This window comes from Gymnodraco acuticeps, unplaced genomic scaffold, assembly GCF_902827175.1.
Source record: "Gymnodraco acuticeps unplaced genomic scaffold, fGymAcu1.1, whole genome shotgun sequence".
Classification (NCBI taxonomy): domain Eukaryota; kingdom Metazoa; phylum Chordata; class Actinopteri; order Perciformes; family Bathydraconidae; genus Gymnodraco; species Gymnodraco acuticeps.
Window position 1 is genome coordinate 266971 of NW_022991201.1, and position 19673 is coordinate 286643.

At 45.0% G+C, this 19673-nt stretch overlaps 1 protein-coding gene across 8 annotated transcripts in view; it reads right to left on the reverse strand.

Annotated features, from left to right (window-relative positions):
• tmod1 (tropomodulin 1) overlaps window positions 1-19673 on the reverse strand; it is a 32792-nt gene that overhangs the window by 3073 nt on the left and 10046 nt on the right. For 2 of the 8 annotated variants that reach the window (XM_034238559.1, XM_034238560.1), the window contains exons 2-13: window positions 19485-19557; window positions 19246-19302; window positions 18791-18922; window positions 15992-16148; window positions 13248-13364; window positions 11153-11239; window positions 5260-5349; window positions 3736-3866; window positions 3269-3376; window positions 2892-3035; window positions 2365-2509; window positions 1238-1337 (exon numbers count right to left, since the gene is read on the reverse strand). In XM_034238559.1, coding sequence (XP_034094450.1) covers window positions 1238-1337; window positions 2365-2509; window positions 2892-3035; window positions 3269-3376; window positions 3736-3866; window positions 5260-5349; window positions 11153-11239; window positions 13248-13364; window positions 15992-16148; window positions 18791-18913 — 1202 coding nt within the window. In that variant the 5' untranslated portion in view covers window positions 18914-18922; window positions 19246-19302; window positions 19485-19557. Of the gene's footprint in view, window positions 1-1237; window positions 1338-2364; window positions 2510-2891; window positions 3036-3268; window positions 3377-3735; window positions 3867-5259; window positions 5350-11152; window positions 11240-13247; window positions 13365-15991; window positions 16149-18790; window positions 18923-19245; window positions 19308-19402; window positions 19558-19673 lie in introns of all 8 variants that reach the window. The other 6 variants (XM_034238561.1, XM_034238563.1, XM_034238562.1 and 3 more) reach the window with 5 other exon arrangements.

Below are 19673 nucleotides of genomic sequence, written 5' to 3' on the forward strand. Positions count from 1 at the left end.
AAAGGAAAGAAAGATTAGAGTTGCAACACCATTTATTCAAGTGGCTGCAAAGGGCTCTAGCAGGAGCTCCTGAAGGAAGAAATAACAGCAGTCAAAGGTTAAACTCGAATGAGAGCAGGAATGGATCCACTTCTGCCCCAAAATAGCGTAAGCACCCCGCTTGACCCCTAGTTTGTAATATTAATAATCATTAATGAATTTGTGATCAATCAGCAACTTGCGCCAAGTAATGACTATATGAATTGAAATGTCTTCACATAGTTTTGTGTGTAAATCATCGCATTTGCCTTTAGAGGCCTCTACCCTTTCAGTTTATACTGTACTTTAGTGGTGCGTGAAGTTTTAACAAACAAATCTGCAATTTATTAAAATGATCACAAACAAATTGGGGATGCAGGGCAACTGTTTCGAATGAACAATCCACCTTTGGAAAAGAGCAGTATTTGAAAGAGTAAAGGAGAGGACACAGGTTGAGCTGAGGCGGCCAAAAACCCTCCAAGCAACGCAAGAACAGCAAAAACAGAAGGTCGGGAGAATATAATGATCATAGGAGAAAAAAAGCCAAGAAAAACAGAAATAAAGTGGACCAAGAAAAGATGCATCGATCTAGTGCTGGGAGAAACCACAGATCACGAAGGTGTATGCAGGTTCACAGTGCAGCCAAAAGAAGATGGAGTACTTGAGCAGGTGAAAAGGGGGAGAGTTTCATCCCGTCCAATCAGATTCAAAGGCAGGAGAGGTTGCTTGGATCCAAACAAACGATAGAAGCAGAGTTCAAGGCCTGCTCCTTTGCATTTTGGTTGTCTATTTTGGAAAGTGTATATTATCTGCTGTTTATTGTTCTGGATTAAAAAAGCATGGTTTATTTTAGCCTTGAGTTATTTCAAAGTCATGTCAACGTTTCACTCCTTATTTCTGTTAATCAAAGGATTTAAAAAATATATTCTGGAGGTCTTATGTCCCTGTATGTGGACCGCCACATATGTGTTATTATTCAGACTATTGTAGGGACCAGAGAGCAACATCAGCTAAATCTGGGAGACAGTCAACCAGAGAAGACAAGAATATGAAAAAAAGAAGCAAGTGATGACAGGTGGTGGCAGAGGAGCAACAGAAACTGTCAGAGCAGTTTGACAGCTGGTGGCAGAGGTTTCCAGTGGTCTGGAAAAGATCCAGGTGATGTTGGCAGAAGAAAGGCAAGGCTGAGCGGTCACATGTGCTTCTTTCTCTTTTTTACTTAGTCTTGGACTTGAACTTTTTCCCGAAGGCCATCTCCAGCTCAGGAACGGACAAGGTGAGGGTGAAGGAGCCGTCAGCCTCCGACCTGACAACCCGAGCTTAAAGATGACGTGGGGAAGGAAAACAAGATTATGACACATACACTTAACTACAAGTGCTTAGTGATAGAGTACGACCACACTTCAAAACCATCCAAAAATAAGCCCATGAATAAAATCCCAATCATAATTACAAGCTTAACATCAATCCTGTTTTATCTTCATTTAGTGAAACTTATAAGGAGTTAAACTCACCTCTTTAGTGCAAAAACAAGTAAATGAATTACCGTAATAACTTGTGCATGTGCGTTTCTTCTCCCAGCCTCATTTTGTTTTCTCTCTCATGCACTGACTCTTTTCTTAGTGCTGATGTCATAACTTAAAAAGCCACTGTTTTGATTGGCTGGTGCGTTTTGGCTTTACTACTGAGTTACCGGCCGATGATATCACTGATACTTGCATTACAGTCTGATTCAAGTAAAACCCAAAGAGATATAGTGGAGATAAAGTGTCAGCATTGACGCACGCAACAACCTTCTGCACTAGCATACTTATACTTATATAGCATATAGCGGAATAAATATTCTAAACATAGTCTACATTTAAAATGATGTTGATTTTTTTAGGTAGTCCTTTTTGTTAGGCTAATACAATTGTTTTCTGATGCCCCCGTCCAAAGCAATACATTGTTTAGCGTCTGTGCTGGTACTTCTGTCTGTTTCTCAAAACCTGGGGATTGCTGAGCGGAATCTAGTGTTAATAACATATTGACTAACGATAAGTACCTATACAATCTCATTTAAAAAAGTCAAAACCATCCCTTTAAAGCAATTTTAGGGAAATCTATCATAACACAAGATGTTTTGAAAATACTATCAGCTCAAGGCAAGTTTAGGAACCATCGTCACAGTCCCAATTCTATTTGTGTGTGTGTGTGTGTGTGTGTGTGTGTGTGTGTGTGTGTGTGTGTGTGTGTGTGTGTGTGTGTGTGTGTGTGTGTGTGTGTGTGTGTGTGTGTGTGTGTGTGTGTGTGTGTGTGTGTGTGTGTGTGTGTGTGTGTGTGTGTGTGTGTGTGTGTGTAACCCACCCAGGTCGTTGTTGTTCATCATGGCGTTGGAGCCTCGGAGGCGCGGACCCTGCTGGGTGAAATGATATCCAAACTTCAACAGCGTGGTGTTTTTCTCCAGCATGCGGGCTATCTCCATCTCCACCTTGTTGCCTAGCGGCTGGCTCTGGAGTTTGTAAACAGAGGGGGAAAGCTGGAGCATTAAAACTGGACAAAAAAGGTACTGTGAATAGACTTCAATAAATAAAATAACTGCTGTTATCTCAACGCCAAGGAGAAAAAGTGGCAAAAGCAACACGGATAATGAACTAATGAGTAATGTTGAACTATGCAGTATATCATGACAATATAATCTGGGTGCATTATACTGGAGGGCGATATATGGCCTGTATACACTACTTAATACACACATATCATCTCAGTTGTGTGCATTATACGTTTGTATAAATCGACATCTATATATGCAAGTGGGTTTTGCGTGTGTATTTAAGTGTGTGTGTGTGTGTGTGTGTGTGTGTGTGTGTGTGTGTGTGTGTGTGTGTTGGTACCTGGTTGTCTATCTTGAGCTCCTGTAGTGTGGTGTTGTTCTGCAGTGATTCTATGAGGGACACTATGCCGGTCCCTGTGATGAAGTTAGACTCCACATTCAGGCTCTTCAGCGTCGTGTTCACCTTCAACATCTCTGCCAGGGCCTAAGGACACACACACAGCACACAGTACATGACTTTATTCATTTCTATGCAACATTTTTTTTCAACCTCATAACCATAACCTAAAGTCTGTTTTAAGCAAATGTCTAATTAAATAGTAAAAGAAACAAGAGAAAAGAGGCAGAGGGATGACATGCAGAAGGAGTTATTATAAAGAAACAGGTTAAAGGCATTCTGGTTAGCATTTTGTGTAAAATGTCACAGTTGTGACTTACAAATGCTACAGGGTCGTTGCTCCTGGTTCCCACAATACTAAACCTCTCCACCACAGAGTTCTCTATCAGAGCATCAGCGTACGCCTTCAGAGTCTTGATGGGGATATTCTGGGTACAGATAAACATTACAGATCAGTAAATGCTATATGTTACACTCAATATTAAGTGTTTTACTTAAAAAGTACCTTTTTTATAGCTGGAAATTGAAAATGAATGTTGGGCACCAATGTTTAGTTTGTTTGTGCTTTTGGAGCATGATACAAATCTTTTGTGTAACAGAGTTTAGTTTTATGTAGAAGAAAGTACTAGAAAATCTAAAAAAAATGGTCAGGGACAGATAACTTTAAATAAGAGAGACAAATATATTTCGTAAGATTTTTCATCTTTAAGGAATGATGGTTCAAGTAGAAGCTCGAACTCCAAAATCAATAAAGAAATCAGACCCAGTTGTTTTCCCACAGACACACCTTGATGTTGTTGAGGTTCACCTCCACCAGGTCGGGGTCGTTCCTCTTCATCCTCAACAGGGTCTCTTCTACGTCAGTGGAGTTGGGCTCTTCATCTGGGACTGCTTTATACTGTGCGCACTGGATCACACCTACAACACAGGACACACAGCTGTGGATCAAACCAGTCTGACTGTGGGAACAACGCATATTTAAACATGTTTGACGCCCTTTCTACACTTCACTCATAAAGAGTTAAAGACTGCCAGACTTCACCGAACAATGTTAGAAGCTTTATCTGATGTTGGTAACTTATCATCTCCTTACAGCAATGGCCAAACAAAGCACATTAGCCTGCCATGTCCAGAGAGACCCTGTTTAACTGTACTCAGGCTAATGCTGATCATTTAAAACACAGCATGCATAGATTTATCAGTTTTATCCCACTTTCAGGCCAATGGTTTTCACAGCACAGACATGTCAACAGCCACTTTGCCACAGCAGTAGTACATTCAAACCTTTACTACCACAGGAGCAGAGAACAGTGACTGCCAGTGACTTCTATCAAAATTATTGTTTTTCTTTCTGGTGCATTGGAATTGTGTTTTATTTCATCTACAATGAGTAAATAAAGTTATTTTAGTAAGTAATTGGCGTGGTACAATGTTTCAGTCGGTATGTCATTTCTGTAAGTCTACAGTAAGAAAAGTAGGTTGATAATAACAATATTGGGATACTAAATTCCATTTACTTAACAAGCACATTTACAGCATTCCCTTAGTGTAGTATCACAAAGGGCAAACATATTTTTGAAATACAACTGTTTTCATGTTATAAAAGTCTCAAACTATAACATAATAACGACTCATTGTTCAAAAATCATTTTTTACTTCCTGTGTTTTGGCAAGCGCGGAATTCTGCAGGCGAATCCGATTTCGCAGCTGGCTCTTTTATCAGAGCCGGTCATATTTGGAAGTGAGGTGCTCGGCCTCTGTCTCTGTTTAGAGCTGGAGCAGAAGCTATAGGATGAGCCGCCATGCAATATAAACACAGGCTCATTAACATGTAATGTGTGTGTCTGTGTGTGTGTCATATTAGAGAGTTTACACTACCAGTGCTAGATTAAGGGTAAACAGATGAATCATCAGTTATTCCTGGAGGAGCTATAGAACAATGTGTCTGTAGACACTTTTATATCTATTGAACACCTTACTTCTAGTTTAGGCTGTGTATCTAAATGTTAACATGCGTGGAGTGCAACAAAAAAAGTCAGTGCTGATCATCTTAGGTTAAATAAACTTTCTGCCAGCATGAGATCATTGCACTTTGCAATTTTCTTGAATGAGGTGATTTCTCTCTTCCAAATAGTTGAGTGATTATCTTTATTTTAGGACACTTTTACTCATGTTGTGCACCAAATGCACTTAGAATCGAACCAAGTGAAGACTGCTCATGCAACTTTCAGTTTTAAACATTCAAAAGACTCAGTCAAATCTGACTAAAAAGTGTAAGTACATACGTGGGAGAGTGTGTGTTTTTACGTACTGTTGAGGCCTTGCTTGTTGACTATGTTGCTGCTGGCCAGGGCTTCATAGTACTGCTGGTTACTCATCAGGGTGTGCATACCCAGGATGGCTGGAAGACAGTAAGAAGACAGAGTGAGGATGGAAAGTAAAAAAGCGTGAGTAGAGAATCGGAGACAGAGAGAGATGACTGCTGAAGAGTTTATAGATTTAATGGTTGTCTAGTTACAGCCATACAGAAGACCAACATGCTGACACTTTAGGAAACACAAGCAAGTCAAAACTGACACTGACAGTTTACACGATCAAACATTGTAATGCCATATGCTTTCAGGTAAATGGTAACATGTACGAGTTTTGGTCTCCGCAGCCCACAACCGAAATATCTTTTTGAGCTCCTAGGAGGCTGCTATATAGAATAAAAGATAAAGAGAGATTTATAACCTTTATAATGCTGACAGCATGAGAACAGAACACTTTGCAAAGACATACACAGTCAGGGAACACAATCTACCAAACTGCTTGCTGTAACAGTTGGTTATATCTCTCACAGGCTCCGCCCTCTACTGGACTCTAGGGGTACTACCTTACCCTGCGAGCATTCTCCCACTGAGACTTCTATAGACCTAGCTGGCCTTGGGCGGGCCTACCTGAATGCGCGCGCATCACACCGTATAAAAGGAGGCCTCGCCTCCTGACTATCATCCTTTTCTCTTCAGCAGCGGAAGTGATTCCACGAGAGACTGAGACGTTTGAAAGAAGAAGAAAGAGTTATCATACCTCCAGGGAGTCGCCACTGCTAGAGACCCGGGTCTTCGTGCCCTGGCTGAAATAGCGGGCGCCGATCCCCACCACCTTTGCTTCGAGTGGTTGGGGGACCAGGATATGGCCGAGGCGGTGCCATTCACGTTCGCCATTCCTTCCGGGTCTGGCGTCCATGGAAGTCCACCGCCCAGGGCTGTACTCTCCCTGGGTGATGATCATGGCGGCGGGTGTGTGGGCTACTCACTCATTGCTAGAGATGCCCCCGCCTCACCAGGTCAGAGCGATTATTGGGCCGCAAGGCCGAATAAGTAGCTTGGTCCATGGGCCTTGCCCCAGGCCCGGTTCCCCCGGGGACCGGTGCTCGGTGGCTTCACATGATATAGGGTCGACCCTACTTCATCACAGGCCGCCGCCGCTGCCCGCCGTGTGATGTCCCTGGGATATCACACCGCGTGGCACTTTCCAAAGAAGATCGTGTTGATCTCCTGGGAGCCCCCGTGTTTACGGAAGGGCTCTTTGGATCGATCTCCTTGCGCACGGGATGAGGAGTAGTCGCATCGTGGCTGATTCTTGCCCATCCCCAGAGGAAGAAACACTGTCCTACACTCCCCGCCCCTGCTGTAAACCCCAGTATAGGGAGCCAGCAGGTGGGCGTGTGCACGTGAGTGGAATAAACCGAGTGCTGTCCAAGCACTGTGCGGGTTCAAGAGACGCTATTGCCGGCGTGCTGTTGTCAGAAAACACACCTTGCCTGGTATAATAGCTCCGATTAATGCATTTCACCGTTGCAATGGGAAATACAGCGTTAATACGTGGGCGCGCGGCATTCAGGGACCCCCGCAGGAGAACGGTGGTTTACGTTTGTAAACTCTAGTTCTGGAGTGAGGTGTGTGTGTGGGAAAAATGCATTCAGTAAAGACTATTTCATTTATCCCAGAGTAAGAGTCATCTATCTCCACAATACCACTTTTCCCCATAATGTCCGTTTCAAAGAGACGTCATTGTGACGGCGCGCGCGGCCCCCCTCCCCCGAGGGCGGGCCACGGTGCGTTCAAAGACCTCAGTCGAGAGGTGAGACGAAGGGAGAGGTGCCCTTCACCTCTTCGGCCCAGCCCGTGGAACCGGCGTGCCGGCACTCACGGGGACGGGCTTTCCGTCTTTACGGATCTGACTGGCGGGGGGAGAAAATCTCTCCGCCCGGGACGAGGGGGCGAATCCCGCCTCCTCCCTGTATAATGCACAGATCACTACGTTTTCTAATAAGAATGAGGTTGATCTGTATCCAAATCTAAGTGTCTTTTGTTTCCACAAGGCTACGTCCACACTACAGCTTCAAAAAAAGCTAGGAGCTGGGCGTGTCTGAAGCTCGACCAACAACCAATCACATGAATCTCCCGCCCCTGACACACAAGCAGCGGTTTGATTGGCTAGAGCTTGTACTGGCATATGATTTGATTGGCTGACGCTTCCTCCAAAAGCTTCAGAAGCTTCAAAAGTTTTTACACACAATGTTAACCGTACAAATTCCCCATTCGCTGCCCCAGCTGTAGCTCCTGTAAAGGCTAGTGGGCATGCGCAGATGAGAGGGATGAACCGCAGGGAGTGCTATCTAAAGGAGAGCACTATGCGGGTACAGGGACATTATGGCCGGCGTATTACTGTCAGAGAACACACTACGCCTAGAGCAAAGACTCCAATGCAGTTTACCGTAGTCTGGCTGCATTATGGCGGAGCCCGCACTCACACAAGAGCGCGCGGCGGTGCGTTCAGGGTCCTCAGTAAATAATCGGTCCTTTCTGTGTCAACCCTCCATGGGCAAATCTTCCCTTCGCGGGGAGTTTTTGCGGCGGAACGGGTCACCAGATAGTATCACAGCTTCATAGCTGCGGCCCCACAGATGAGGGCTTGTCCATTAACACAATGTTCTGGGGAATGGAAACTCAGCTGTGTGCTAACAAGGTGGAGGGACAGGACGCTGAAACGGGGCTATTCACTCCAGTTTTGCAGCATCCCACTGTACCACATGTCTATACACTGTACCACTGTATCACATGGACCACTATCTTGTGGGTGTCCCACACCCACCTCTTTTATGGGCATGCAAGAGGTAAATCTGTCCTCCCAGGAGGAGATGTGTTTCCTCTCAGCAGAGATTCAGGCTCTGGTGCAGAAACAGACTGTGTCTGTTGTGCACCCTCAGCACAGAGAAAATGATCTTTATTCCATGTACTTCCTGGTTCTCAGGAAGACAGGGGAATTCAGACCTATTCTCGATCTCAGCGGCCTGAATCGCCACATTTCCTGCAGGAAATTCCGCATGTTAACTATGAAACAGTTACTGGGGCTTGTGCAGCCAGGAGATTGGTTCACCACCATCGACCTGAAGACCATAGACCATCGACTTTCATGTAGAAATTGCTCCAGAGCACAGAAAGTGTCTGCGTTTTGCCTTCCAGGGGATAGCCTACGAGTTCAACAGGCACGCACATTTAGCAAATGTGTGGCCACAGCGCTTAAACCGCTGCACGCCCACGGCATGAGAGTTTTCTTTTACTAGACGACCTCATAGTCATGGCTGGGTCCCGGGAACAGGCAATGTTTTGCACAGCACAATTGATCACACACCAACCAAATTAGGCTTTACGATCAATTGAAAAAAGAGCACCCCCATACCTCACCAACAGGCGTTGTAGTTGGGAGTGGTGCTTGATGCAGGTGTGCTACGCACCACCCTGTCAGAGAGCAGAAGTGCGTCCCTTCTCCGGGCGGTTCACAGGCTGCAACAGGGGGCGACAGTGACAGCTTTAACTGTCATGCAGACTTTGTGTCTTATGGCGGATGCTCCCGCTGGGGTTACTGCATATGCGCCGCCTGCAGAGGTGGTTCTCCAGCCTGCGTTTGGATCCCAAGAGGCACAAACGGCGGCTGGTGACCATCCCCCCCTCAGTGGAGGGCAACCTCCGGTTTTGGGGGTCCCCGGATCCTGCTATACGCCTTTCCACCGCTGCGTCTCATTCTCCCTCTCCTGGGGAGAGTGAGGCGAGAACGTCTGTCAGTCATCCTAGTGGCTCCGGACCGCGTTGGGGCACCGTGGTACTCAGAGATGACACAGATGAAGGTGGGCCAGCCCTGGGCGGTTCCCCAGTTCTGGGGGGCGATGTCTCAAGAGGCAGGTGCAATCGGGGCGTTACCCACTCTCGGCCAACCTCTCCAGTGGCTCCTGAGAGGGACAGGCTGAGACAGGGTGGATTGTCTGACAGTGTTATTCAGTCTATCCAGGCAGCTAGAGCTGGATCCACCACAGCCTGTTACAGGCCAAGGTGGCTAGGATTCCAGCGATGGTGTGAGGAGAGGAGAATAGAGCCCCTATCTTGTGAGTTAGGCTCTATTATTTCCTTCTTACAGTTACTGGTGGACAGAGGGCTTGCGCATTCAACAGTGAAAGTGTATGCAGCAGCCATCTCGTCCTGCCATGAGGGATTTGGCGGCAGGTCAACCTTTAGTCAACCACTGATGTAGCGGTTTTTACAGGGGGTCAGGAGGCTGCGCCCAGTAGTGCACGCCTCCACCCCGCAGTGGTACCTGCCCCTAGTGCTCGGAGCTCTGGTCTCAGAACCATTTGAGCCTCTGGAGCTCTCCTCCCTAAAAGCACTGTCGTGGAAGACAGCTTTGCTTCTTGCCTTAACGTCAGCCAAAAAAAGTGTCCGAGTTAACCGCGCTGTCGGTGCACCCGAGCTGTTTACTGATTCGGGGTGACCGGAGCGGTGCGACACTCAGACCGAACCCCTCCTTTGTGCCCAAGAGCCGAAGGAGTGCGTTCAGGTCGAGGGCTATTCAGTTAGGGGGTTTTAGTCTCCCCCCCCCCATGGTGGGGACAGGGAAGTTAAACTACACCTCCTCTGCCCGGTGCGTGCGCTAGCATGTTATGTGGAGCGCACGGCTGCCCTTAGACGCACCGAACAGCTGTTCGTGTGCTTCGGGGGCGGAGTGATCGGGAAAGCTATGTCCAAGAAACACCTGGCAGGCTGGCTCTGGGAGAGCATTGCACATGCCTACGGACAGGCAGGGAGAGCCTGCCCCACGGGGATTCGTGCGCACTCCACACGGGCTGTAGCTATGTCAACAGCTTTATTCAACAGTGTGAGTGTGGAGGATATATGCACAGCGGCGTCTTTTATCTCTTTATCTAGGTTTTATCTCTTGGACATGTCGGGCTCTTTCTCCTCGTCTGTGCTTGCGGGGGCAACACAGGACTGGTAGGGGGGGGGGGGGTGGTTGTGGGTCAGTTGGCATCTGACCCCTCCCCGGACGTAATGCGCCTTCGCTGTTCTCGGGCCCTCTGAGGGTCCCGGGATGGGCAAGGGGCGCGCTGGGCCCTTACAGGGCTGGAGGGCTGCTCTCCTACAGGAGGAGGGCTGCTCTCCTCTCCAGGAGGGGGGTAGCCCTCCACACTTTAGTCCACACACTCTGCATGGGGTCAGTGTTTGAGTGTGGGGCATGGGCTCTGGCGCTTTCCCTGTGATCCTTAGGGATTCAGGGAGGCAGGCGTGTAGTAAGGGGCCGAGGAGGCTCTCCCCATCCGTCTATGGGCGGGGGGGGGTCCCCCGGCACTGTTTTTTGAGCACACTTTCTGCGAGGTAAGCGCAGCAGGGTGTGCTCTGTCAGCCACAGCCCAGATGTCTCCTCGGTTACAACCGGGTTAAAGGAGAATGTGGGGCAGCAGCTGCTGACCAGAAAAGCCGGTCAGGGGCAGTAGGGTGGAATGTTGTTGTTGGACGACAGTGCGCGTATGCATCGGGGCTCCACCCATTGTACCCATAGAGTCCAGTAGAGGGCGGAGCCTGTGAGAGATTGGGTTACGTATTGTAACCCTTGTTATATTAGCACAGGCGGAGCCCTCTACTCAGGGCACTGTCTGTGCTATTCCGCTCGCTGAAGAGAGGTGTAGGATGATAGTCAGGAGGCGAGGCCTCCTTTTATACGGTGTGATGCACGCGCATTCAGGTAGGCCCACCCAAGGCCGGCTACGTCTATAGAAGTCTCAGTGGGAGAATGCTCGCAGGGTAAGGTAGTACCTCTAGAGTCCAGTAGAGGGCTCCGCCTGTGCTAATATAACAAGGGTTACAATACGTAACCCAACGTTATGTTACCTTCAGCAAGTCCAGGGACTCGTTGTGCTCCCAAAATATTCCTGCAGCATTTTTGATGATACAATTCTGTCATGCAGGAAGTAGAGACTGAAAAATGGGTGAACATATTATCATGTATTCCTCTCACAGACAGATGTATTATCTTTCAACCTCAATATGATTGCCTTCTACTGCTACTTAAATATCAAAGCATATTGTGATTTACTGAAATAAACTATTTGTCAATACTTAAAATATAGTGTTTTAGAGAGAGAGTTCTTAAAATCCAATGGTAAACTTGACTTCTATATGCTTTACTGCAGAGACATGACGTTTTTCAAACATCTTCATTTTTGTACATGCAGCATCGACATGGCAAAGGGTGCAGAATCGCTCCATGCAAACATGGTGTGCAGTCTACAGATACCCTGGGTGGTGAAACAGAGATATCCAGCAGGGATGGAGGAGGAGGTGGAGGGATGAGGGGGAGGGGTGAAGGGAAGATGAAAGGAGCGCTGGAGGAAATGAAGAAGATTTGGTTCAGGAAAAGTAAATGAATGAGGGGGAAGTTGAGGCCACCGTTAAGTGAGGGAAGATGAAAAATAATCAGACACCTGCACTTTAGCACATTAAACAGATCAGTTCTATGAATAACAATCAATAGGCGCTTTCACACCAAGTACTTGCCGTACTTAGTTCATTGGAACTCTTTAGTTCCCGGAACTAAAGAGCACATCGCGTTCACACCAGAAAAAGTCCCTGAGGGAGGCCCAATCCCAAACCGCCCCCTACACCCTACCCCTACACACTACCCCTCCGTTTGCGCGATTGTGCGGAGGGTCTGCCACATTAAGTGCTGTTCCAAACCAACGAGTGTGGAGCGGTGTGGAGGGGGAGTGGGTTATCAAGCCCTCAAACAGCGAGTCTGCATCGGTGCTGACTGGAGACCGGTCTCTACCTGACCGGACTCAATGCTGTGTGTGTCCGTCAGGAAATAAGCTGTTTACAAGTAGTTCCAGCAAACATCCGCTGATAAATTGCGATGTTAACAACCTCATGATAACCTCACTTTGTTTTTACTTAGGATCATACCTGTGTTTAGTCTAGAAAAAGGTAAATGTGTGCATTTTATTATAAAATTGTGTATATTTACAGACTGTTGCAAAAACTAAGAAGCTTATAAACTGTGAAGACCACTGAGACCACCATTTCGAGGCTGCACATGGGTAGACTTCGCGTCCTTAAAATCCCCACAATGCTTTGCGCACGGACCAATTGTCCCTGGAGTTGGGGACTGGCTTCAGTAGAAGCTGCTGGGACTCTGGAGAGTAAATCGCCAGAACGCCGACACCTGCTCATCACTCCACCGCTCCCATGTTTTTTTTTGTGTTGCCATAAGTTAGTCTCTCTCCGTTGGTGCGCTGGGCTAATGCTAATAATGCTAATGCCAGCAAATAAAATGGCGGCTTCACAAAAACTTTTCTGAGTTTTACGGGGCGTGGTTTGCAATTCGCCCAGCCAATCAGAAATGGGAACCTTTTTCTCCCAGGAAAGTACCTGCTCTCTAGCAGGGACTAAAAAGGGGAGACAAGTTCTCATGAACTAAGTCCTAGTTCCAGATCTTTTTGGTGTGAACCATATATGCATTCTATGGTGTGAACGTAAAATCCCAGGAACTATCGGAACTAAAAGGGAAAAGTATGGGGAAAAGTACTCCGGTGTGAAAGCGCCTATTCAGATTATGTTTGTATAAATGTGGGTGTGGATTTTAGATTTTATGTTAGTTATTAGTTTTTAAAGGAAAGGTTTATCTGTATTTGTTCACTATTATAAACCCGTGAAATTTCGATGAAGAACTGCAAATTATGAAAATATATTCTCCCAATGTTTCCATTCACTTTTGTAAGCATGTTTTAAACTGCCTTCACCATGGGGACTCTGGTAATTGTGCTAAAAGTCTTGCCAAAAAGAAGATAAAGAACAGCTTTATACAGAAGAAACACAAAAACCATTGTGTATAAGCGAGTATAAATGAGAGAAAAGTTCAAACGATAAGAACTATGGATATTTAATACATGTTGCTGTGATGAGATGTGAGTGGATGTGTTTAGGATACCTGCGATATCACAGAGTTCAGCATCAGAAGCACTCGCCAGGGCTTCTTCCAGCTCCGGCTCCAGAGTCACATTCTCCATGATGGGGTCCACCATCTTCTTCGGCACAAAGGCTTTCCCTGCAACATGATGGATGGTTTTAATCCGAATAGAAGCACTACTACTACTACATTTACCCCATATGATATGATATATCTCATATGATCTAGCTACCACATTCAAAGACTGAAGACCAAATCAAACCAAAGAAAAAAACTAGATATAGTCTTCGGGGAACATACTGATTTAATATGAATCTAACCCTTACTTTAATGAGTATCCCTCCATCACATCACCCCTGACCACAGGCTGCTGTTGCTGACAGGTCAGCTGTGTGGTCAGCTCCTCGAGTTTCAGCCAGATATTTTTTGACCCCCACATGAGCACTTTGGCGAGATGTTAACCAGAGCGCTTAGCAGCCTAACTGAAAATCCCCCAAGTCCTCCCTGGATCCTAATAATACCACTGCACCCTTCCAGGTTGGTGAACACACTGTTTAAAGTGTGTGACAGGTAAAACCAGTTTCAAGTCCAACCTGTAGTGGGCCTGGTCTCAGCAGATGGTGAGCAAAAGACGAGAGGTTCAAATGGAAAACTGTTCTAAACAGTTTGCAGAACCTGCTGTGGTCTCCCTCTGCTTGTTTGCTCACTGGGTGTTCCACATGAAGACCTTGAATCAGGGGCGGACTGGGACTACAAATCAGCCCGGGACTCTCGACCGGCCCACTTCGGTACCGCCGGCCCACCGCGGTACCGCAAGTAAATACCGCTAGTAAATTGTCGACGGGGGGGGGGAGGTGTTATAGTGACTTACCGCAGGGGTAGACATTAAGGGTAAAATTAACACATTTGTTGCAATAGTAGCCTAATTTATGCACTAACTACATTACTACTTGTACTACAACATTTTAATCATCAGTTCTTCCTCATTTTCCTCAATTGTTCATATTTGGTTTATTAGTATAATGATATTGTGGTCATTGTTAAAAAAAATCTGCTATTATTATGAGTATTATTATTTGTATAATGTGCTTTCTGCCTTCCTGTCATTAGGAGTTAGATATGTAATGGCTATGTAATTGATTTGATTAGAACCTTCATTATCCTAAACTGCTGGGACATTTCGCCAATACCTTTATATTGTCTACTCTTCACTTACTTGTCAGCATAGGTCGGCATTGATGTACAGAGCAGACAGAAGACCTTGTTTATATTGGCATCATATTGAGAGGTGCAGCCAGTGACGCATCCTAAAACCAGGAAGTAAGCTGCTGGTTCCCTCGACAAAAAGCAATGGGATTTCTCCACAGGGTTTTGGAAAATAGCTGGAAATAAGGTCTGTGGAAAGCAAACCTGTTTGATAAATGCACGTTTTGTTCAGCTGGATAATCTCCACATGTCTACCCTACTTTTATAATTTTCGAATCATAAATCTAATCGATAGAATATAAAAGGGTTTTAGGATGCGTCACTGCACCACTAGAAGCCAACTCCATCGATCAAGCTGGCGGAAACTTTCTCTCCCTCTTCTTCTCATGCTCCCTGTCACTCTCCTTTAACTCCTCCGGTGACTTTCTTTTATTTGAAGATTGTTTTTTGCCCGGCTACCGCTGGTATTAAAAACATTTTTGGCGAATGGTTAGGTGGCACGATAGTCTGTAGTGAAGGAGCGCGCTCCCGCTCACGGGAGCCTGCTTGCGCTGCGCTTCGCAGCAAACAGCTGTTTGCTTTTCACCCAACAACGACAACCGACTCATGGAACGCTATGTTGTAGCGTTGATAAACGAAACAATTTAACTATATTGCTAGTCAAAATACCAATACCACAGGACAATTTTTTTAAAGCAATATCTTTAGTGGCCCGAGCGGGCAAGTGGAATGTAGCCTACGTTATGCTGGCCCGGGGTGTCTAAATAGTGCTTCCGGGCCAGCGGGCCATTTATAATGTCGAGCCCTGCCGGTTACCGGCCGGCCCACATCGTCCGACCGGCCCACTTCAGTACCGGCCCATCGGGATTCGAACATCCCGATGGCCAGTCCGCCCCTGCCTTGACTTCAGTTCTTGAGGGAAGGGATATCTTTACTGATTCAGTACAGCTGGTCTGTGAAAAACGTTATTGTCTTACAAGTCTTTTAAGAATACAAGTGCATTAAAGCAACACCCAGACAGAACCACCTGATAAGTAGAGCCAGAACTTTTTAAGGAACTTAAAGTTTGTCTGCGGTCCAAAGACCCAAGTAGATTAAAGGGGCCGCATTATGCTCATTTTCAGGTTTCATCATTGTATTTTGTGCCTGTACTATGACATGCTTTAATGTTAACAAAAAGTGCTTTATTTTGCATATACTGCTCTTTTCACCCTCTGTCTGAAACCAGAGCCCAGTGTGCTCTGATTGGTTAGCTGGCCGGCTGTTGTGATTGGTCAACTGCCTTGATATGTCCCGCCCCCTATCACGTAAATGTGTTAAAGCGCTAGCCAATAGACAAGTCACTATGTTAAGGAAGTAAAAACAGGAGTCCAATCGGGCAGCCAAAAACATATAACACACCACAGGAAAAGGGAAAACCCAAAAAAGCATAATAGGGCCTCTTTAAACATTTCAACGTATGAAATGGCCAAAGCTGTTTACTCTTTTTTGACTACTATGGCCAGGTGCCCCAAAGCGGCTCCGTCACATCCCAAAATGAGGAGAAACCCAGATTGTACCTCTCTTCTCCCCTGTGAAAGGCACCAGGTCTTCTTGCTCAGGATGCTCTTTGGCCTGTTTCTCCAGATGGGCCAGCAGGTTATCTCTCTGAAATGTCCCAGTCGGATTTTTCTTGGTCTGGTCCTTCTGCCGCATCCCAGCAGGCAACAACGCATTCTAGACAAACAAGAGTTTGCATCAGTTAAAGAACTGATACTGATTGTATCTAATTTCTTTCTTCCTATCATAGCGTTTAAGTGCTGTAGTATCTTGCATCAGTGCCGAAGAAGGAGAAACAACAAGACATTTAGAGACGAAGAACAAATACTTTATACATGTGGTGATTAAGATGTAGTTAATATTCAACTTCAGTCTTTTTTTAAATGAAAAACTGTTAATTCTTCTAGATTTTGCCTTTGGAAATAAGAGTACACAATACCTTTAACCCCCTAAATAAAATAAATAAACCATGAAATGCAAATAACATTAGTAATGTAATGTATTTGTTTACATTTTAAAAAAGCAAACAAATCTCAGTGGCAGAATACTCATAGAATATTCATTAAAAATACTACCAAATTAAGCCCAATGATAATATGGTAATTTTTGCATCACATTTGAAAACATGTTCCACAAGTATTACAGTATTAGAGCAAAGTGATATCGACTGAGCTCTGTTTAATTTAACTCCCACATCAGTCCCTAACTCCAGCCTAAAACAGGACCCAGAGATTTCCCAGAGAATTGCTGCTCCCTACGTTATGCTCAACCCATAGCAGCATTCAAACCAAGCTCTTACAAGTGCTACTTATAGCTTCATATCTTATCTTTCCTCTCAGCGCTCTCTCCTCATGACTCTGTCTCTCTTACACGCTTTGACTCAAGGCCAGCAAACATTTTTACAGACCGGTGACATGATAACTTGGGTTTTCAAATGTGGTCTTTCCAGTAGTGGTCGGTAAATGTTCACATGACTTAAAGCAGTATTTATAGTAAAGCCAGGAGTATATCACATCGTCACTGCCAAGCTCTTAATGTCACACGTTGTATCAGCTGTAGATAACAGGCACACTTAGAGCATTTTATTTTTACCAGCATGAGACTTTGTCTTTCTCTCCTGTCACTTCTTACTTTACTACCCTGTGTCCTTTTTTTTACCTGTCTCCAAACTTTTACCAGTAATCTAGATACATTTTATTTAAACTTTCCCAGATTTAAATGTAAGAGCTTTAATTCAAAGATGTCACAACAAGTCTTTAGCTATAAAGTGACAGTACTGTATGTCATGTCTTAGAAAAGTAAACAGTACTGTATAACCCATTCCACGTTGTAATGGGTCATTGAAAGACAATACTGTACAGTATGCACAAAAACACAAAGTATTCTCAAGATCATCGACAATAAATGAATCTCACTACCGTAGTACAGTTTGCAAGCATGCTGTTTTTTTAATGTCTTACTGGAACTGACGTGGGAAGTACTGGGAAGGTTAGAGTGGGCACTGTTGTGCAACGGGTTACCCTCATAAACAGGCACAAACAAGGTAAGCACGCACTGCTTCTGACTATTTCCTCTGTTTACGTCATGAAGGAACTTCGGTCACTCCCTGCTGGCATCAGTCTCGCTCCCACACACACACGCACGCACACACACACACACACACACACACACACACACACACACACACACACACACACACACACACACACACACACACACACACACACACACACACACACACACACACACACACCACACACACACACACACACACACACACACACACACACACACACACACACACACACACACACACACACACACACACACACACACACACACACACACACACACACACACACACACACACACACACACACACACACACACACACACACACACACACACACACACACACACCACACACACACACACACACACACACACACACACACACACACACACACACACACACACACACACACACACACACACACACACACACACACACACACACACACACACAACCCTTCCAGTCATTCCCTGGCATTGAGGGGATATCCAGCCTCTTTATGAGCAGTTGGAGATTCATCACAAAGCTATTACAGCTGCTGTCACCATCTCCACCCATGAAACACCACTGAGGGTACAAACCTGGAGGTTGATTTATCAAATACAACAATTATTACCATAATCTTGAGCAAAGCAAGCATCATAACAGAATCAGACACATACGTTTCCCCATAAGTACAAATTATTATTGATATTTCTTTAAGGTAAATAGCACCAACAAAAAGTGAATGACTATTCTTGACAACAAAAGGGGACATCGTCATCTTCTATTGTTTGTTATGACTGATTAACAGTCCAAAACTAAACGTCCTCAATGTACAAGGATGGAGCCTCATATCTGAGAAGTTAAAACCATCAATGTCTGGCTTTTTTTCTTGCTTGTAATATTAACTCCATGCTGCCTCATTGTGCAGTTACACTTACTGCCAAGCCAACTGAGTGCTAGTAAATAGGTTTTTGATTGGCTGGTCTTCCGTACACTACATACAAAGTGCATTAGCTGCCACTGTACTATTACTGTGTAACGGATTCAAGATTACTCATAGTTTCACGAGCATTAATCGTTTGCACTTGTTTGACTGGCTTACAAAAAAAATGATCTAACAGTATTTCAGATTATATCACACAGCTATTTAGTTATAGCAATATACAGCATAGTCAGGGGCCTCTGTTTAGCCTGTAAGACCACCTCACACTCCACTGACACCAACACAGCGACAGAAACTCTTTATGGACTTCATACTTACATCAGGATCCAGCTCCTCTAATTCATCCTCTAATCGCTGCAGCTCTTCCTCTGACAGTTTCTTCAGCAGCTCGTCCTCGTCTATGTCCCTGTACTTATCCATCTCCTTCTTCATAACCGACATGATGGACACCTGAAAACATGGATAGGCCCACTCTCAATTCAACATGATAATAAATAGCCACATTATTGACAGGAATGTAAGGTTTTTATACCATAAAATAAACGTTTGGGTAGAACATTTTTCACAACTTACTTTTGATTTATTTCAATGACAGTGGGCTTTCACAATAATTTACAACACAGATCGTACACTTACATTTCTTGTACCTAAAATAACTTGAGGTGGTATAATTAAACCAAACCTTTGTAACGTAAGATTAAGTGCCTCCAGGGAACAAATATATTATACAAATAAACAAAGGGATCTGAGAGGTATTCAAATAGTTCCCTCACCTCAATCACCCCTCCAAACAGGTAAAGGCCAAATGTAGATCAGGAGCCTGCAAGACCCTACACTTTGAGAAAAATAATCAGTGGATCAAATCAACAGCGAAATCCCTCAAATTAAATGGTCAAATAACATAGGGTTTGAGACGAGAGACAAGCATACCTGACTGTTTTTTCCAAACAAAAACATTACTACGGCAAGAGTCATTTTATGTGGCGTTAAAATAAAACTTGAATGCACTTACCGCAATGACCCCTGGCTCAGGGGTAAAATAACAGCAAAGGCAGCCAAGTGCCTGTCACGCTCCTGAGAGTGACCTGGAAGAGGAAGAAGAAGAGTGTAGAGAGATTAATTGACCTTAAAATGAAAAAGCAATAGATACACTCAGTGATTTATGGAGGAAGATATTGAGCATTATATTTCACAGCTTTCT